The 21,105-nt window shown below is 44.5% G+C and overlaps 1 protein-coding gene across 1 annotated transcript in view; it reads left to right on the top strand.

Annotated features, from left to right (window-relative positions):
• Positions 1–21,077, top strand: part of myo10l3 (myosin X, like 3) — a 52,522-nt gene extending 31,445 nt beyond the window's left edge. The window contains exons 16-41 of the mRNA XM_084545144.1: positions 844–912; positions 2,770–2,852; positions 2,944–3,052; positions 3,850–3,930; positions 5,715–5,839; positions 5,973–6,087; positions 9,108–9,214; positions 10,704–11,135; positions 11,246–11,276; positions 11,384–12,211; positions 13,064–13,187; positions 13,463–13,706; positions 13,819–13,914; positions 14,112–14,205; positions 15,098–15,153; positions 15,256–15,398; positions 15,593–15,787; positions 15,960–16,117; positions 16,531–16,654; positions 16,987–17,284; positions 17,364–17,571; positions 17,678–17,814; positions 17,998–18,121; positions 18,217–18,672; positions 18,914–19,105; positions 19,209–21,077. Coding sequence (XP_084401270.1) covers positions 844–912; positions 2,770–2,852; positions 2,944–3,052; positions 3,850–3,930; positions 5,715–5,839; positions 5,973–6,087; positions 9,108–9,214; positions 10,704–11,135; positions 11,246–11,276; positions 11,384–12,211; positions 13,064–13,187; positions 13,463–13,706; positions 13,819–13,914; positions 14,112–14,205; positions 15,098–15,153; positions 15,256–15,398; positions 15,593–15,787; positions 15,960–16,117; positions 16,531–16,654; positions 16,987–17,284; positions 17,364–17,571; positions 17,678–17,814; positions 17,998–18,121; positions 18,217–18,672; positions 18,914–19,105; positions 19,209–19,313 — 4,734 coding nt within the window. The 3' untranslated portion in view covers positions 19,314–21,077. The remainder of the gene's footprint in view (positions 1–843; positions 913–2,769; positions 2,853–2,943; positions 3,053–3,849; positions 3,931–5,714; positions 5,840–5,972; positions 6,088–9,107; positions 9,215–10,703; positions 11,136–11,245; positions 11,277–11,383; positions 12,212–13,063; positions 13,188–13,462; positions 13,707–13,818; positions 13,915–14,111; positions 14,206–15,097; positions 15,154–15,255; positions 15,399–15,592; positions 15,788–15,959; positions 16,118–16,530; positions 16,655–16,986; positions 17,285–17,363; positions 17,572–17,677; positions 17,815–17,997; positions 18,122–18,216; positions 18,673–18,913; positions 19,106–19,208) is intronic.
• The last annotated feature ends 28 nt before the right edge of the window (positions 21,078–21,105 follow it).

Genomic DNA, 21,105 nt, shown 5'->3' with positions numbered 1-21,105 from the left:
CATTCATGTGGATACGACTTAGACATGTACCGCCCACCTTGACCAGACTAGGCACCCCCACCCCATAGCAATGACACTCCTTGATGGCAGCAGCCATCCCCAGCAGGATGCAGCCTGGCACAGACGCCACACACACAAAAACAGTTTAGGAACAACTCAAAAAAACATGAAAAACAGCACAAGGTGTTGACCTGGCCTCCAAATTCACTAGATCCCAAACTGATCAAGTATCTGTGGGATGCACTGGAACAAGCCTGATCCACAGAGGCCCCTCCCCTCAACCCATAGGACCCAAAGACCCCCACTAACAATGTTCGGTTGCCAGACACCACAGGACACCCTCAGAAGGCCCATGTCCATTATCTGATGAGTCACAACTGTTTTGGAGGAACAAGAGAGACCTACACAATATAAGGAATGTGGTCATAATGTTATGCCTGATTGGTGTAGGTATTTCTGGATATTTTTGGATATCAACCGACAATCGATGCAACAAATGAACCCCAGTAAAAGAAGTTCAAAATAATTTAAATTAAGTATATTTTCTCCAAATGTATGACAAAAACCAGTTCTCATAATCCTCTCTGTGACCCTTGCTCTGGCAAAACAAGACGTCACATCGGAGGGACATTTTTTTTTTTTTTTGACTTTTTTCAGATGTTGTAATTTGATAGTGTAAATGATCGTTAGCTGCGTCCCTCGAGATGTTACCAGCCTACTTCTTCTTCTGAACTCTTGGAGGACTCAGTGTACTATGTGTACCGCTTAATTTGATAATAACTCATTTCAAGATATGAGGAGAAATTCCAAAAAATCTGTGGTCTCTTTGTCCCTTCTTCCCAGACAAATCCATATTATGTGAAGCCCAGAGTTACTGACCACCAGTTTGGCATCAAGCACTACGCTGGAGAGGTAATTAATAATGCTTACACACACACACACACACATATACAGGGATACAGAGTGAAAGCAGTTCCAGTTTGGGGAAGTGAGGTAACTGCTGGACAAGGGGGCAGTGGGGTCTTCTTTGCCAAAATCTTCTACAGGATGTTGATGCTTTACTCTTTTTGCCTGAGTCAGGAGAAACAACTTCACTGTCATCTTCCTTTGCTTACGTGGTGAAAGGCCAAAAAAGAGATCAGGGGAGAGGGACACATCCAGAGATTGAATTGAGGAGGACGGGGGGGATGGTGGGATGTGGGGCAAGAGTAGAGAGATTCACGCTCATAAAGAATGGCTTTATGAAGCCCGTCTCGGACAAGGTCTCCTCAGTGTGAGTGTGGCAGCTCAGTCACAAGCCTGGCATGGATGACTATGGTAATGACCCGGTCCAGAAAGGACAGCCAGTCCAGCCAGTTGTTCACTCCCTCTCTCTCTCTCTCCCTCTCCCTCCCTCTCTCTCTCTCCCTCTCTCTCTCTGGAGTGTATAGTCGCTCCTGTGAAAGCTCTTTCTGTTACTTAAATTGATGCTGTGAGTTTAGTGGGGAAAATCGTAGCATCTCCCATAGATTTCATTATCTACGCGGTGCCAGAGGTAATTCAAGCTGAGTCTCTTGTTTCTCAGACATGAACTTGAACACACACAAAAGAGCGTATTCAAATAGAAGAGAAAAAGGATTGAAAATGTGAAGAATCGAGACGCACCAGCCATGGGTTACTGGTTACTGTTCTAAACTGTGTGTAACCCTCCACCTTTATCAAATCGTCGAGATCAGACAAAGAGAAACTTTTGTGTGAGCCAATTCCATCAAAAAAAACAACTTGTGCGCAATTATTGGGTCTGCGATTTAAAAATTCACGTGCCGTCAAGTTTGGATCTCATGGCTCCACATGAGCCTCAAGGCTTAGGAATGGGGGGTGGGGATTTTCAGCGGATTGTAGTGTACGCTCAAAGCTATGAATAGAAGCTCACATACGCGCAAAAATACACCCCCATTGTGTAATTATTTACATAAAGTGTTTTATGCGTCTTTATTTTTATTACAAGGACACACCTGTGTCATAGTGACACACAAACGCGGGGTGTATTAATGTGGATCAGGGGGAGTGCAGGAATGCCGCGTTGCTAACACGAAGGCTGAGCACAACTCAACAGGTGACTGCTCTAACACAGACGTGCTCTGCTGTACTTGACGAGGCCCGCCCCCCTCGTCTTTGTTCGCACCGGGCCTCAAACACGCATCCACAGGCATTGTAAATCAATCATGTCACACTTTGTGCACATACGTTTGAATGTAAGAGATGCATGCACGGCTGTACTGGACGTGAATCGTACCTTTGTGACTGCTCTCTACTGGCCTGACATTAAACCTCTTAGCATTTAAGTTATGAGTGTGTGACACTTTTACAAATAGTGAATCTCCTGCACTTGGGAGAACAAATCTGCAAATGCTGTGCTAACAGTGCTATTCAAACTAGGTCGTACTCCTTTGTTTTGTTTTTTTCTTGTTTTTCACATGTTGTCACCTCACATTAACAAACCTTTTGTTACAAATTATGAATGGCACCGTAACAGTAAAAAGTCATTAGCAGCATGCAATTAAAAATAGATAAATAATAAGCTCTTATAATATCACATTCAGATCTAAGGATATCACTCAGTTATGATTATGACTGATTTTCTTTTGCTACGAATCCTGTGTTTCATTTCTCATCTGCATTTGTTTACTTGTATCTATGATATGATTTATGATTTAAATTAGTTTCCTTGCTCTTGTGACTGAAAATGCGCTCTGTCCGTACTTAGTTTTTCTGTTTTCACCTGTCTAGGTCCTTTATGATGTGCGTGGAATCCTAGAGAAGAACCGAGACACGTTCCGAGACGACATCTTGTTCATTCTCAAAGACAGCAGGTGGGGGAAATGTTTTCTTCTTTGTGCTGAACACACACCTGTATGATTTAGGTCATATGCAAGTGGCTACAATCGCATGTCCTGTCTGCAGGCTTGACTTCATCTACGACCTCTTCGAGCGCGTTGGCAGCAGAAATGGAGATGAGACCCTAAAGATGGGCACGGCCCGACGCAAGCCAACCGTCAGCTCTCAGTTCAGGGTGAGACAGAAGTTTCTGTGACTTAAATATCACTGTCAGCTACGCGCTCATGCCTGTATGATTGTGTCATCACACTGACAATGAGTTAATTGTCTCCCATGTGTCGTTGCGTATAGTGATCACTTAACCCCTAATATTGCGCTTGTTTTCTTGGTATGATGACTGTGATCGTGGAGGGGTTGGGGGGGCGCATGGACAGAAAATAGAGGACTAAAATCAGGGACACACAGGGTAGGAGAATGCTCTCTGTGTATTTGATGTGCACAGGACGATGGGTGATGGGCTCTGTGAAATATGTGGTTATGAGCCAGGCTGGAGGGAGGGGAGGACTTAGCTTAGCATGTCCTAACTGTAGTGTGGAGAGAAGGAGCAGGGGAGGATTTGGCAGGCTGCCCTGGCCTACAGTTCCTAAAGCCAGGGATTAGAGTTGATGGCTGGGCAGAGAGGGGCCAACCAGGGGCCAATCACGCTCAGCTCTGCCAGGCCAGGGCTCGCTGGAGACAGACTGTCTGAGGCAGGGAGGAAAACGAGGCTGAGAGAGTCTGTGAGGTTCAAGGGTCCTCAGAGTGTGTATTTGTGCATGTGTGTCTCTTAAGGTAAATATGCTCAGAGGCATTCTGTAAGAGATGGAAACTAAAAAAAGTGTTCAGTACACTTCTGCTTACACGAACACGTACATACATACTCCACATTTCAGCTTTCCTTGACTTGTTCCCAAGAAGAGAATGGAAATAAATCAAGGTGTTTGACTTCTCTTTTGTTTTGATCTTTATCCTCTCTTTGCTCATGTGTTTCAGGACTCTCTCCATTCCCTGATGGCCACACTAAGTGCCTCCAACCCCTTCTTTGTACGCTGCATCAAACCAAACATGGACAAGGTAAGTCATGCTAATTTCATTGCACAAAAAAATGTCAGAAACCCTGCCAGGTCTTGTCAAGGTCCGCGCCTGTGAAGTTAAACCTCCTCTGTGCTATTCATAGTTCCCATTGCTCAGAGCTAATATGAAATCTTGTCATTTCTATACTCTTAGGACTCATAAGGCATAAGTAATCTCACAGCTTAATGATACTCATTATTTAGAAGTCATGTACATGACTGATAACTATTCCGTTGTTTTACTGCAGATTGTCATTACCAGTAAATTGATGTTTCTCTCCTGCTTTAGTGCAAAGAGTCTCATTGTACTTCCTCACATAAAAGGGCTGTGTACCAGCACATTCCTGCTACTTTAGCCTCTTTACCAGAGGTCAGAGGTCACTGCTGGTCACTCCAGCTGCAGCGGCTTGGCTGATGCTCCGCTGATCTGGCTGCATCAGTGGAATGCCAAGATAAGACCACAGTGCTGTGGCTGTGGTGCAGCTAGCGGGACATTTATTTACTAGGTCTCTGTTTCCGCAGAGCATTTCAGATAAACGGATACCCAGAATTGGATAGTGCAGTGTTGGTTATATTATGTTTCCTTACTTTCTGTGTGAATCGCTGCAAATGTAAATCAGCAGCCTTCTCTCTGTTACTGTTATCATCGTGCAGAGTGCAGTGATTGTGCGCTCCTCTCAGCTCCTTACCTCCCACTGCATATACAGCAGGCGTCATTCCACACCTCTTCGCTTACTTGCAAACGTGGAGACTGCTCTGTCCTTCTGTTACCCTCTTTCTCTTTACCCACTTCCTATTTTTCTGCCTTTCTGTCGCCTGCTCCCACCAGCTCTGCCTCACATTCGCTCACCTGCTTTCAGTTGGTCAAGATGGAACAAGCCTCTGTTAATCCTGCAGAATGACGGGATGGCATGCCCAGTCCTCGACATGTTTACTTGCATGCAAATAGACACACACAAACAATGTATTTCTGATTTACATGCACCTACTGTTCTTGGCTTCAGTGTCACTGAGGGAAGGGTCAGCTTATTTTTCACTCTTATTGTTCCTCTTTCAGCTGCCTAAATCCTCCGCTGTAGAGCAGAGTTCAAATCTGCGAGGGGCACATGTTTATGTGTCTGCCTTTGATTACGAACATGAACACATGTAACCGTGCAAGTGCCTTTGTATTTAAGCGTGTCTGTTTCCATGCATAGTAGCATTAGCCTGTAATTAGACTGACACATCGAGGAATGTTGTGGTCCTGTGTGGGGCTTATCCAGCACTGTGTCCCTCTAGGTGACAAATGGCCTTCGTGCTGACCTGAGTGATCGGGCTGCCTGTGTAGAGAGGCGGCACACATCACAGTAATACTGGCCTGAGAATTATTGGTAACACAGAGCTGTGTACAATGCAGCTGATTATTCTCGCCCGAAAGGCTTCCCTGGTTGGCAAGGTCTTGCTCAACACTGTTCAGGTTTCTCTCTGATGGTGTGTGTTTTCTTTTTCGTAACCTGATTGTTAATGTAAAATGATAGTGCTCACCATGGTAATTTACTTTTTAGTTCAAGTTTAACTTGGCTGAGCAGAAAGAGCATTTCAGTGGGTGTGCTAGCATGTCTCACATCTTCCACTAACTGCAGTAGAGGGATTATATTTAGAAAACACATATTTTAACACATCAGTTGTGCTGAATTGTGCGCCATCACCTTCAATGCACAGCTACTGCAGGGAAAAAAAATAAAAAATTTAAAAAGTATTGTAAACAAAAATGTGTTTTTGTGTCTTGTTGTTTGTCATCCACAGAAGGCCAACCGGTTTGATCCTGATGTTGTCCTAAACCAGTTGAGATACTCCGGGATGCTTGAAACTGTAAAGATTCGCAAAGCTGGATTCCCTGTCCGCAGATCCTTTAAGGACTTCTACAGCCGGTCAGAAAAAACACGTATTCACACACACTAAAGTAAAGTGGCAGAATTTAGACAGCCACATTATATAAATCAACATGTAACATGCTAAAAACATTAGGTGTTCATCATTTCATGGTTTCGTGTGTGTCCGCAGATACAAGATGATCTTGAAGAGCAAAATCTCCTCAGACGATGAGAAGCAGAGCTGCTCAGAGCTCCTCAACCTTCATGATAAAGCCAAGAAAGAGTGGCAGCTGGGGAAGACAAAGGTGCAGCACACATATGCACACGGACTCACTCATACACATGCTCAGACTTGTTTTTGTCACTTAGGAGGACATTGTGTTGACTTAGATTCATGCCATGGATACTTTAAGCATACTACCCTTAAATTACATTTTAATCTTTTCCCTAACTTCCAGAAAAAAGAAAGTCTTAAACCTAAAATGTTATGTCCAAAAAAGGTTAAAAAAAAAAGGCAACTGGACTTGTAGAGTAGCTTCTTCAGTTCAGAACTGAAGAAGTTCAGAACTGAAAAAGCTACTCGGATGAGTGGTGAAACGTCTTCTCAAAAAACTCTACAAGTCCAGTTGCCTTTTTTTTTTTTTTTTTAACCTTTTTTGGATATACCATGACCTGGATGACTGAGAACCTCCACAGACTAAAATGTTATGCTTTACCATAGCCAGCTGTTTGCGAGGTGAGTCCCCATAATGTGTCTGAGAGAACAGACACTTGTCCCCATAATGTAATTAATACAAGTAGAAATGCGCACAGTCTAGGGCAGGATAGAGTTGCAGGCTTGAAGCAGACAGGAGCACTGCTGGGAAGGCTAAGGACATAGGTGAAATGTCAGTATATTTTTTTTCTGTAAGATTTGTCACCTATCATGAATACATCTTGAACAGAAAGACAGAAAGTTAATTTTTATAACATATGGCACGAGCACACACACACAGCCCGATAACAATGCAATGAAAATCTTCTGGGGGTTCAGTCTTTCTTTAAGAAGTCAAGCTGCTGTAATTCCCAAGCTGTTAATGTGTACCACAGTTGCTGTGACTCATGTCCCAAAGATTTTTCTGACCGGTTGTGGTCAATCTGCAGCTCTCTTGTTGACAACCGCAGAGTTACTTGGCTACCCCTGAAAACCCTGACACTGTTACTGTAAATGTTACCCAGCGAAGGGGGCTTACAGAAATCCTGTGGCAGCCTTATTGTAGAGTGTTAGCCTCCTGACACTCGCTGAGCTGTTGATTTAATAAACTAAACTCCCAGCGAGTGATTTGGGGGCAGTGATGAGATGTTGCAGCTGAGCGGAGGTTGAAGGAAAGTCACATCTCATGCATTCATCTTAGAAAACCTATTATACCATTATGGTCTCCATCTGTTGCAATACAGCTCTCTGTGATGCTTATCTCCAACTGTCACGCTTTAGCTCTTTATTCCAAACAATCATCTATTCTCCCTTGAACTGACCCACTTTTTTTTTTTCTCTGCTGCGTCTTTGAATGATTAACTTTTAATGACTTGTTCGATCTGAATAGTAAAACCTGTTTGCTTTATGTCATGCGGCATAAAAAAAAGTTCTTTGCGGAGTCGGGAGAGGGAGGATATAAATAAAACAGCTTTTATGGAGTTCTTTTGAAATCGCCTAAATTCGCATTTGACCCGCTGTTACTTCCTGCTCTAAGTTGTGGTGCCTGTGCGGCTGTTAAATCACTGAGACATTTCAAATTTGTTGGTTCCCTTTTAGACAGTTTTCTTGTAATGCCGCATTAGGCTGGCGCACCATGAACAGTGTCAGCTGCACACATGGCATGGTGAAATATACGTCAGGACAAAAGATGTTTATGTGAGCCACATGTTCGGCTCCTTTTGAATACTTAAACTGGTGCATAACCGCTAATGTGCACATGCCTATGCTTATTAAATTTCTCGCACATGCACACAGATTACATCTCTGGAGTCATTGTGTGGGTAAAACTTCATTATGTTTCCAGGATCAGCACTTTGACCTTTGGCTGACTCGGCAGACTGCTTCACTTTGCACAGTGTACACACTGACAGGAGAAATAGGCTAGCTTTTCAAAGTAAAATGAGGGTGCTATTTCATGCATGTACTTGTGTTTTTGGTGGCAGCACAGTATTTTTTGGGTTTGGGGTAATGTAATGTGGGTTGTGGGAACGTGGTCGAGACATATAAGGGGTCTAAATTGTCTTTGGAGGAACAATCTGCGTGTAATTATATACATGCTGATTGTGTGCAGAGGAAGTGTGTGCCCAGAATTAGGGGCTTGGGCGATGTTGCATGGATTGTGTGTGTGTGTGTGTGTTTGCGAGCCATTTGTTTTACAGACGTGGGAAGGATGTGGACGAATAGGAAGCTTCCTCCTCTTGCCGACTTTACGGAGGGAGTCAGGCAAGGCTGCAGCTGTGGGATCCTTTGATTAGTGCAACATCTGTGACACAAATACGCACACGCACACCACTAAAAGGTCTTGTCCCTCATAGAAGCTGTTGATCCTCAGGGCCAGCAACACATATTGCAGGATCATATAAGCCCAGATACACAGCTGGCTGCTTTTCCTGGCTCGCTAACATAATCAGACAGACAAAATCTGATTATGTTTTTTAATGTCGTGTTACTGCTTTATGTTCATATCTTGTAAGTGATTTAGTGCAGGAGAGACTGCAGGTTGTCTGATATGCTACAGAGACAATACAAGTAAGAAAGAAGTCTGCTGAAGCGAAGGAAGGGTTAATAAACTTTCTCCTTCCTTCATAAGAGCAAGGAGAGGTGTGGCTTTCTATCTGGACGCAAGCCACCATCCCTCCCCCTCATCCCTTCATCCCTCCTCTCCCTACCTCTCCCCTCCCTCTCTGTGCCTTTCTGCCTGTGCACGTCAGTCGAGCTACCAGCGGAGCGGTAGCAGCAGAAGGGAAACGCTCAGGAAGGACGCCTGAACACAATGAGGCTCTGCAGCAGCAGCAGCATTAGCAGCAACACTGCAGTCCCAGTGCCAGTTTTCCCTTCTGCTCTGTTCTGCAGTCAGGGAGAACAGCTAGCCTGCTAGCCTCAGCTGCACCACAGCTTCCTCTGCAGTGGGCACAGGGTGCTGCCAACAGACAACAGGGGCCCTTCACATCTCTGTGGGCCCTCTTTTACAGCCTTACCAAGAAGAGGAACTAACCCATCCCGTTTCCCACCCTCCCCTAACCTCCCTCCCTCTCTCTCTCTCTCTGTCTCTGTTATTCCTCGTCGGCCGTGGCGCTTCTCATCCCACAGGTGTTCCTGAAGGAGGCCCTGGAGCAAAGGCTGGAGAAGGAGAGGGAAGAGGTGCGGCGGCGGGCTGGCATGGTGATCCGCGCCCACATCCTCAGCTATGTGGCAAGGTGAGTGGTGGAGTGTGGAGGAGGGGTGGACTGCTGAGTGGCAGCGACAGTTGTCAGTGTTTGTTTTGTAGTAGAGGTGTACGGCCTTGTGTGTATGCTGGGGAGCGGATTATGTGCATCTGTGCGTGACGTTGCTCATTTGTTTACTTTTTGTCTGTATGTACATGTGTGTCATGTGGGATTGCTGACTTGCCCCTGTGTCAGTCATTACTAACTGTGGAGCCAACGCTTCAAGTTCAAATGAATTGACGTGTTCAGTCTGTCAGTCAGAACTGTGGAGTATCAAGTCATAACCTCTGAATGGAAAAGGGCCCCAAAACAATGGCTCATTACTAATGACTCTATTAGTGATATTTCAGTCTTCATACCCCCTTTAGGTCATTTTTTTATCAGGTGAAATTTCATTTTAACTGTCCGAGGAAGGAGAGGCTCTTGATTTAGTGAGTACACGTGGTTCCCAGTGTCTTGGCTTCTTTTGAAGTTCTTTTGAGAAATGTCTATAGCAAACAAACTTTGTGATATACGGATGTAATGGAACACTATTTCATTGTGTTGCTGCCCTGTAAATTCAAATAACCGGTAATAACATGATTGCAACAACGTGAAGCATCTTAATTAACTTTAACTTCCTTAAACTTAACTCTTGCAAACGTGCACCTGAAAAGTATATCTCAAAAAGACTGATGTTAAACCACTCTTAGAAACGCACAATTGCTGACACAGTCCGAGCAACAAGTTTCAAACTTCCCTGCTCTGCCTGACACGCAGAACATCCATCACTATGGTGGTTTAAATATCTGCACATGCAGATACCCATACGCATGTAATCTGACTGTACTCCACCTGCATCCTGCCATATATAAGGTTACATACACTCTTCTGAAAGGCTCCGTTGGGAGACTATAATGGGACTGATGACAGCGTTCAGGTTGTGGTTTTCCGTCTCTTCAGAATTGTTCCTACTAAAGACAGAGCCTCGGGAAGTTCCCTAAAGACACAAGTAAGGCCTTTGTGTTATTACATGTAACATTATCTCTGCTCAGAGTCTGTCCTCAGACCTGTCAAAAGGCCATGAAGTGATTACCATGGTGCCTAGGTCGCGCTAAGGGTCAGGGTGTCAGGGGCACCGTGTGTGGTCCATTCTAAAGTCACGTGTGTTTGTGTGCCCATGTTTATATATGTGTGCAATCAATGCATGTGCTGTGTGTGGGTGATGGGGCTTAGTCACAGGGCTAAACACAGCAGCCCACACCGCCACAATGGAACAGCACAAGCTCATCAGACTCTAAACATTGCACAGTTCACAATGCACAGGCATTTTTCTGTTTATTTAAACAGAGAATGCCAGCGGGTGTCAGGAGGAGACAGTGCAGGGCTGTGCAACTTTACAAATATGTTTGTGGTGACACCAAATGCTCCTACATAATGTTGGATTAAATTTTAGACTACGTGTCATGCTGACGAGAAATGTTTTTTTTTTTCTCATCAGGAAACAATACAAGAGGGTTTTGTCCAGCGTCGTCACCATCCAGAAGAACTACCGCGCTCACTTTTGGAGACGTGTCTTCCTGCGCCTGCGCTTTGCCACCATCATCCTGCAGAAACATCGCAGAGGCCAGCAGGCCCGATCTCTCTATCGCCAGCTCAAGGAGGAGAAGCAGAAGCGAGAGGAGGAGGAGAGGAGGAGGAGAGAGGAGGAAGAGGAGAGGAGGCGAGTAGAAGAGGAGAGGAAAAGAATGGAGGAGAGGAGGCAACAGCAGGAGGAGGAGAAAAGGAGGGAGGAGGAGGAGGAGGAGAAGCGGAGGCTAATGGACAAGGAGAAGAAGGCAAAGGAGGAGGAGCGGATGAGGAAAGAGGAGCAGAGACTGGTTGAGGAGAAAGAGGAAGAGCAGCAATTGGCAGCGAAAGGGGACAAGACAAGGTATGCTGTGTTTTATCTTCTGGAGGCCTTTTTATTAATGTCAGATGACTTGAATCATTTCTTCAAATGCAATACATATCATAACTCATGCATTAATATTTTGTCTGTAGGAACTCGTTGGTGAATGGTGCTTGTCAAAAGGTAATTGTCCAAAAAAGAAAGTCATTCACGTACTGAGCTGTAAAATCTGAGCTGTGAATTCAGTCTCACGAAGCTCTCCATTTTGCTCTTCCTCTTTACTTCAACAGAAGGAGCTGTCACAGACTCTGTCCAACAGCCACACCTCTGAGGAGGAGAGCCGTCAGATGGAGGAGATCCTGCGACTTGAGAGAGAGATAGAGCGTCTGCAGAAGCAGCAGGAAGACGGCGTGTCCCTTCTCGGGGATGTCTCCCGCGAGGAGCTCCGGCAGATGCGGGATGCAGAGATCTACCGACTGGAGAAAGAGGCTTCCCGTGTGGCTACAGAGTTCCTGGAGCTGCTGGACTTTGGTGGTCTAGAGCCATCGCTCTCAAGTGAGGAGAACCTACACGACCCAACTGAATCAACCGCTCCACTGGCTGAGGAGGAGGTAGATGAGGGTTTCCATGCAGAAGATGAGTGCATTCCTTTGCCTGACTTCCCTCCTCCAGCTGTGGTCCCTCTTGACAAGGAAGTATTCCAAAGTATTCCACCTCCTCCACTTGCCTTTGCTGAAGGACTATTGGTCTCCCCCCCTTCAGCCTCCTCGTCTGCACCAGGAAAACTCACACCAGTTACTCCCAACGGACTGAGTCGCGGCCCCGCTCTCACAGACTCCCAAACCCCGCACCCTCCTCTTTCCCCTGCGGTCACTAATGGAGAAATGAGACCATGTCAGCGGGCCAGCAGGGGATCAGGCTTTGAGCCTGTCAACGAAGAGCCATCCCACGCAAACCTGCCAGACACAGAGTCAGACTATGACCAGGAAGAGTTTGAGGAGGCTCACGGTAGCTCAGGAGCTAGCACTAACGACGGCCATATCACAGATGAGGAGGTGTTACGGAAATCCTCCTGCACCCAAAACAGCCTGGACTCCTTCAGAGGCAGCTCAGACTCGGTGAGAAATGACAAGCTAAGAGTAGTTACTGTGATATTCTGTTGAGTTGTTGCAACTGGAAAATGTGCAAAGTTGCACTTGGCTATAATCCAAACGGCTAATTGTTTGAAGCGACATTTGAGGGCCTGCGGACGTAGAACCAGTACATCTACCCGAAAGAGGAAATCCCGTCTTGACAAATTGGATGTTATGCTTGCAGAGAAATTAGATGCATTAGAGTTTAACCTTAGAGATGTCAGATCTAACTTAAGCCATTGTTCTCACGTACACCGACACAGACGGACGCAGATTTCCCCTGTGTATATTACGCTTCACACACATTGCTTAAAGAAAGACGAACCACACTTTCAGTTGCACTATTAATGTGTGCAGGCCTGGATCTTATCAAAAGACTCGGCCTCTGTCGGAACCGCGGTGATACACTGTTGGAATTATTTGTTTTGGCTCTGCCACTGAGCATTTGAATCTGTGTGCAGATACTGCAAGTCAAGCAGGGAGCTCAGACCTAACACTGTCAGATCAGCAAAACGTCAAAGGGAAAGAAAAATGTTGTATGTGTTGGCACGGGCAAACGAGCGCATGGAGCAGTTTTGAGGGTGATTGACAGCGTAATGGCAGCAAGGTCGGACAGATTTTTGGGCACTGAAATTGCAAGATGAGCACTATGACTTGACTTGACTTCTTCAGAAATTCAAAAGAAAAAACCTTGCAAATATTCAGGTGTGACTATTTAAACAAGTGCTAAGCTTGTTGCTTAAAGACACTGCTGATAACGTCACCTGCTTTTTATGTTGTGTGACTCCCAGAAGTTCCTGCGAAGTACCACTGTTAACGTTGATGTCTTTGTTCCAGTTCATTGACAGTGATGATGACAACGACGGCTATGTGGACACAGATGAGGAAGTTTCTAATGGGAGAATGAATCTGCTGAATGGCAGCGGGCCTCCGTACTTCCATGGCTACCTCTACATGAAGAGTGAGTAGCTGAGGAGTCAAATCACTGCCCAGCAGGCATGCACATGATTTATGCACAGCAGAACACAGCTTGTACATTTGTTTTGTCAGTTTTAGACATGTCTTGCGGGCTGTTTCTTTCTCTATTGCTGTTCTGGTGCTTATATTGTTTGTTATCCTAAACCATTCATGTGCAATGTTGAGTGTAGTGTGCAGGAATCGTGTTAAATTAGATTTTTACGTTCTCTAACATGCTAAGATTTCGCACCACGAATTCAAATCTTTTTCCCCTCTCAGGTGGTCTGATGATCCCGTGGCGTCGCCGCTGGTGTGTGCTCAAAGACGAGACCTTCATGTGGTTCCGGGCGAAACAGGACTCCCTCAAGTCCGGCTGGCTCTACAAGAAAGGAGGAGGAATGTCCACTTTGTCCCGGCGCAACTGGAAGATGCGCTGGTTCGTTCTGCGCGAGTCCAAACTCATGTACTTTGAGAATGACAGCGAGGAGAAGCTGAAAGGAACTATCGACGTCCGCACAGCCAAGTACGATTCGTTTCATGAATTCATTTTTAGGTCTTGATTGAAAACAATATTTGCTTGAAACAAACAACAATGCAAGGTTCACTCATTTTTGATTTATTCTGTCTTTTTGCAGGGACATCGTGGACAATCATGAGAAGGAAAATGCTCTGAATATTGTGACTGAGGAGAGGACATACCACATCTATGCAGAGTCCCCCGAAGATGCCAGGTACATTATATCCTCGTATTCTGAAGAACTAACTGCAGCTGGTTTGTGAATAGTGATTTACTGAGCCATCATGTCACAGTAAAAGGGATGTTTGGGTATAAAGTTCCCCCTTGTGGTTGCCAGTGGAAGTTCATGGTATAATTTTCAATTACATGTTTGCTGACGGTTACTTTCTGAACTCCCTCTGACCCATTCAGTGGTTGGTTCAATGTGCTGAGTCGGGTCCACAGCGCCAGCCCGGAGCAGCTCATGGAGATGCACCATGAACAGGCCAACCCAAAGAATGCAGTGGTTAGTGCTGTTTTACCTCTCTACTGCCTGGGCCCCAGCCTCAGCTCCATTTTCAGCAATGCAGAACCAGTATGATGGTCCAGATCTGGGTCATATAGTAATTTTAGCTGAAGCGGCAAAGCCCACACGCTGATGAGTCACTGTTCACTTTTTGACATTTGAATATTGCAGGGTAGATAATAGCATTCAGAGATGTGCAGTAATGCACATTTTTAATGACAATGTGTCAAATGATAATGGGAAAGAATGTGGCTATATGACCAACAGAGAACCAGTTTGGTTCTTGTTCATTTGCGGTTCCGTTCAGGAACCCTAGAACCAATCACCCTTCAAGTTCTTCACTCTAGTTCAGTAGGCAGCTAAACCGGGCATTTGTCAACTCGTCAGCAAGTTCATCAGGAGATAGAGCCTAAGAGCTTCTACTGAAATTCAGCAGATGTTCCAAAACTGATTAAAAAGAGTTTCTCCAAACATGAACACACTTCTCCATTCTCCATTTTGCTTGTTGGATTTGGCAGGTTTAGTACACACCCACTCATGACAAATGTTATCATTAGGGTTTGGATCCAACTATATCTTGGTAGGAAGCAGTATTTTAGGATTTTGAACCAATCAACTGTTGGTCAAAATGCCTTTGTTGGTCATAAATTGTTGGTCAAAAAGTCCGAACAGTTACCATCTGCAGAATTATAACCTGAATCTGCCGCTCCCCACACCTATACAAAGCTTTATAATGACATTCAGCTCTTAGTTTAGTTAGTTTTGTCTGGCCTGCAACTTTTCTGTCACAGCTCGCTACCATTGATCTTAACGCCAGGATACCTAGCATCTAGATGGTGAACAGAGCAGTTTTCAGCTGAGGATTCCATTCACACCTCTTATCTCTTTCCAGGGCACACTAGATGTGGGCTTGATTGATTCCGTTTGTGCATCGGACAACCCAGACAGGTAAACCTAACTCGTGTTTGATTCATAAATTATTAAATACAGCCAGTGGTCTGACAACATGTACACTGGAAAAAAAATGCCTGTGATGTTTTCTGCTTCCAGACCAAACTCGTTTGTGATCATCACGGCTAATCGAGTGATCCACTGCAACACAGACACTCCTGAGGAGATGCACCACTGGATAGGCCTGCTCCAGAAATCAAAGGGAGACTCTAAGGTTGATGGACAGGAGTTCTTAGTCAGAGGTCAGTTGGCTGAGACACAGTGCTCTGAGCTTTGTACAGCTGAGTTTGAATTGATATACTGCATGTACTAGTGCTATAGCTCAGATGTCTTCCATCATTGTCTGATGTAGCGAATTTAGAAGATAATCAACAACATATGAGAAAAATATCATATTAGGAACTGATGAATAAATTTCTCGTTTTAACTTTCACAGGGTGGCTCCATAAAGAGATGAAGTCAGGAGCCAAAAGCACTTCTCTGAAGCTGAAGAAGCGCTGGTTTGTTCTCACCACTAACTCCCTGGACTATTACAAGTCATCGGAGCGTAGTGCCTCTAAACTGGGGACACTGGTCCTCAACAGCCTCTGCTCTGTGGTGCAGCCTGACGAGAAAGTCTTCAAGGACACCGGTCAGTTTAACATTATCTGCAGTCGTCTGAGTGATCTCAGTTGGGACATGTGTTCAGTGTTTCATTTTGTTATTTGTTCATTTCCTTAAGTGCCTTCCCCTCTCTCTCCCGTGTGCCATTTTGCTTTTGCATAATTTATAATTTTGTGTTACCTTCTTTCATTTTCACCCAGGTTACTGGAATATAATTATCCACGGGCGTAAGCACTCTTATCGGCTTTACACTAAAATGCTGAATGAAGCCATGCGGTGGGCGAATGCCATACAGGGAGCCATAGATAGCAAAGTTCCCATCGAAACACCAACACAGCAACTCATCAGGGACATCAAGGTATTAAACTACTCACTAGACTGTTTTTCTGAAGGATTATCTTATCTTATGTGTATGGTTGTGATATTTTATGTCATGCTACTTGTGTCACACTAAATGCTCTGTACGTGTTGTGAATAATTATGCGTCACATTTCATTAACCCATCGCCATTAATTTTAAACTTCTTTTCAGTCATGCAAACCTTTGGCAGGGACACACTCAGTAGTAAAGTGAGGTACTTGTACTCACTTCCTGTGTGCTGTGATCTTCTTCTAGTCTTCTTGCTTCAAAACATTTGTTTGCTTCTTTTTTCTTACAGTTTATTCACCAACTTCCTGGAGTGTTCCTTATTAGACTCACTTAAATAGGAACCTTCTTGAGGAAATTATTAGTGAAGACAAACATCACTAACTCTGCTGTCTCTGTGTCCAGGAGAGCAGTTTGAACGTAGAGGCTGTGGAGCAGACGTACTGGAGGAACCCCATCTTGAGATACACCCAGCATCCTTTGCACTCCCCTCTTCTACCTCTGCCCTATGGAGACGTCAGCATCCACTGTGAGTGCTCTGGCCTGCAGCTTCTCTTTGAAAAACTATTGCCATTCATATGTTTGCTTATTGTGGAGTGTAGATGTATGCATTCAATTTTCAGTTCATTTTTTTTCATTCAGTGGCGCAGTAAGGGTTAGGGTTAGGATTAGAAATATATATTTTAAGACATTAAGGAAGCTCACTGGCTTGACAAAGATGTCAGGTTCTCATGAGTAGTACATGTTTTCAGTGGATGCTGTTGGGTGTACAATTAATTCAAATTTCAAACAAATGTTCTCCGGTGTATTTCAGCTATTTATGCAGGACAAGTAATATTTCCCTCTCTCTGTCTCTCCCAGTGCAAAAGGAAAAAGGTTATACCAGCCTGCAGGATGAGGCCGTGAAGATTTTCAACTCCCTGCAGGAGATGGAAGCTGTATCAGACCCTGTGCCAATCATCCAGGGAATCCTGCAGACCTGTCAAGACTTGAGGCCGTTGAGGGATGAGGTTTACTGTCAGCTGATCAAACAAACCAATCACGTCCCACACCCTAACAGCCTCGCCAATCGCGCTCACTGGCACCTCCTGACCTGTATGAGCTGCACCTTCCTGCCCAGCCGAGGCATCCTACGCTACCTCAAGTTTCACCTGAAAAGGTACGAAGAAGGACGTCCACCTTTAACGATAGCCTAGTAGCGAGAACTTGTAGTTCACCATCTTTGTGTTTATTCTCAGGATTAAGGAGCTGTTCCCTGGCACAGAAATCGAATTGTTCGCCCATTTCATCGGCGAGTCTTTGAAAAAGACCAAGACGAGGGAGTTTGTTCCATCCCAAGAGGAAATCGTGGCACTGCTTACCAGACAGGAAATGACCACCACAGTCTATTGCCACGGAGGAGGCTCTTGTAAGATCTCCATCAACTCACATACAAGTGCTGGAGAGGTAAGTGAGCTTTTTAAATGTCTCTCCGTGAGCATCACTGTGATTATTTACTGTCTTTGGACAACGAGATACTGCGGAAGATGTAATCTTGCCATTATTTGCTCAGGTGGTGGAGAAGCTAATCAGAGGCCTTGCTATGGAGGACAGCAGGAACATGTTTGCGCTTTTTGAGCACAACAATACTATTGACAAAGCTGTGGAAAGCAGGGTCCTCGTGGCTGATGTGTTGGCTAAATTTGAAAGGTATGCCTTTTTCCCCCCCAGATAATGTATTTTACCGTGTTTCTATACGTTATCTTATGATACAACAGCCTTAAGAGGTACATAGAAATGTGTGCTCAGGACATGATAATGGTAAGAAGATAGTGCAGTAATGTTAGACAGAAACAGATGTGTGCGTGACAGATTTATGGCTTTCCTCCCCAGACTGGCTGGCAGTGAGGAAGCTCAGGATGAAGGCCAATGGAAACTATATTTTAAACTCTACTGTTTCTTGGACGTGGAAAGCATGCCTAAGGAAGGAGTGGAGTTTGCTTTCATGTTTGAGCAAGTATGTTTAACGGATCATGTTTTATTGTAACGAAAGTCTAATCAGAAGTGCAGCTGGTGTTAGTGGTTTATTCATTTTCTTCGCTCTACTTTCAGGCCCATGAGAGCTTGACCCGGGGCCACTTCCCTGCCCGAGAAGAGACCCTGCAGCACCTCGCGGCTCTACGTCTGCAGTTCCTACACGGGGACAAAGCACGGGTGACATGGAACCTGGAAAACGTCTACCCCTTGGGCCGCCTGCGCACTCGCATCCTACAGTTTACCAAGGTGGGCGGAGCCTCGGGGACGGGCCAAACTCTGGAGCGCCGGAGGACGAGCTTCCTGGACGGGACGCTCCGTCGCGGGCTGAAGACGGGCTCAATGAAGAAGCAGCGCATGGAGGAGGAGCAGATGATGGAGATGTGGATAAAGGAGGAGATGTCTGCCACCAGGGCGAGCATCGTGGAGAAGTGGTCTCGCCTCACAGGTCTGGACCAGCACCAAGCCATGCTCAAATACATGACCATCATCAAAGAGTGGCCAGGATATGGATCTACGCTGTTTGATGTTGAAGTAAGTTACTTCCTATAAGTTCTCTCTTTGCATGAAAATAAATTTATATACATATTTCAATGAATCATATTATGATGGTTGGTTGCCATGATTCAAATATAACTGATTGTTAAAACACTGAATGTTATAATGATATTGATGAAGTATTTGAAGTGGACCAGTCAAGTCTGGCCTGTTCCCGTTCTCCTTCATAAGTTCAGAATCAGCCTATGATGATTGTCCTGTGTCTGTGTCCTCACAGTGCAAAGAAGGAGGCTTCCCGCATGATCTGTGGTTGGGTGTGAGTGCTGAGAACGTGTCTGTGTACAAGAGAGGAGAGCCAAAGCCCCTGGAGACATTCCCATATGAGCACATCATCTTCTTCGGAGCTCCACAGCCCTGCACCTACAAGATCACCGTGGATGAGAGAGAGATGTTCTTTGAAACACCGCAGGTATATATTTTCTTTTTTTTTTTTTATCTAAATATATGATCTATATATTTTAGGGAAACAAAAAAAAAAGATTTTTGATGCATTTTTATCTGCCCACTTGCAGGTTGGAGAGATCACAAAGATCATGAAAGCCTACATAAACATGATCGTGAAGAAGCGCTGCAGCGTGAAGTCAGTGTCCAGTTATGGGAGCAACTGGATCAGATGATTCACTGGACGGGACACGAGGTGTGCTCAGCTGCCAAGATGTAGAAAAGAGGAACAAATGACTTCAACAGAGATTCCATATCACAGGTTTTGACTTGAGCAATGTAGCAACACAGACAATCTCCATCCAGAATATTTGCTTTCAATACAGACACGAAAACGTTTATTCTTCACGGCTTATGGCAAATGTGGGAACGTTCAAGCATCTGCATCTTCACCGCGTCGCTTCCCTCCATGCGGCATCCCGACACGTTACTTGCTCTTGTTATTTACACTGGTCATATCTCACGTGTTACTTGAAAAGTGATTCAGGTATCTTGTCATGAATTTTATTCTGATGTCCAGAGAACAGAGCTCTTTTTCCCCAAAATCTTCAAACACGGTCACATCTAAACTTTAATTTTATTTTCCAAAACAGTGAGTTCTTTTTAATCCTACATTCTCAGACAACTTTCAGGAGTATGTTGCAAACTGACTGAGCAGGCATCTTTATTCTAGTGGTCCTACAGAACACTGCGCCCTTTTTAAACGAATGTTCTCCTGAATGGAGATTCCCTCAGGTTATTGGTAAATAACTGTCCTCCTCCCAGAGAGATTAGCTCCCTCGTCTTGCCTTATTTAAGTAAAGTAGCTATCTTGGAGCGTGGTCGTGGCCTTGCAGGAGCAGAATATCAACTGGTGTGTGGTAGTTTCCATGGATGATTGTGCCAGAAAAGCAAATCCCTGGCTGAAAAACAAAAGACAATTTGCCTCTTATAAGTCAAACACATAAATTCAGTGTGAATAACCACTGCGTCGCCTGAGATGCACGGTCTACAAACACTGCGGTCAAGTATTATCCTCAAAAGGCATTGAGTAATAAATTCAAAGTCTTTGTGCTTGCCTGCTTGAACAAGTACTCTATGTTGAGCTGATTTAATGTGCGAGTGTATGAAATAGCCAAAACTGATGTTGAATTGTGTGTTTTAAAAAGCAAGCATGGTGGCGCCTTTTCAGCGCGTCTGTTACAAAAAGGTGTGTGTTTTTTTTTTTTTAAGTGACGTCAGCAGCCATGTGAGGGTGGGGTATTTATTCACTGAAGTATCAACAGATTGGTAGGATAAGCTCGGAGAAGTGTGCTTAATATGCATTGATGCAGTTTTGTTAGTACTTTGTTTTGTTGTGTTATTTGTGCTTTCAGGGACACAACAACTTTACAAGATGCAGAATTAGACAAGCTATTCATTGCTTATAATTGATTTTCTCCATTCTGTCTCTTTAATAACTGAAGTGTCGCCGTCAGTTTCTGTTATTGTCTCTTTATCCAGAGGATGATCTCCCTCTCCTACAGTCCACTGTATATGAACACGATGGAGTCAGGCCTATGCCACCCAACCTACAGTATAGTTCATGATAGGAATAATCTGATCTCAATGTAAGGAGTTTAGTATTTACCTCACATTACATCACTGTCTTCCATTGCTTTCCAATCATACTCACTTAGGCTCTCTGGTCAGCTGCCGGCGGCCACACCAGAGACTGACATTGATGATGACTGTATTTCTGAGATTTCTGATTGTTTTGAAGAAGAAAAATCGGAAAATGTTTTATATCAGAATTTAAAGATGCTTTAATAAATTATTGTATTTCAAAAGCTGTTTGACATCGTCTGATTTTGGTACCAAACATCCCCGCATGACAACTTTTTTGTGGACAGAATGAAGAACAAAAGTTAAATAAATAATGAAATGAAATTACTGCCATCGCCTGTCCACACCAAAATGCTTTATTGGATCTGAAGTCATAATCCTGCC

Source organism: Chelon labrosus (genome assembly GCF_963514085.1).
Source record: "Chelon labrosus genome assembly, chromosome: 5".
Taxonomy (NCBI): Eukaryota; Metazoa; Chordata; class Actinopteri; order Mugiliformes; family Mugilidae; genus Chelon; species Chelon labrosus.
This window is presented reverse-complemented; position numbering and strand designations above follow the sequence as displayed.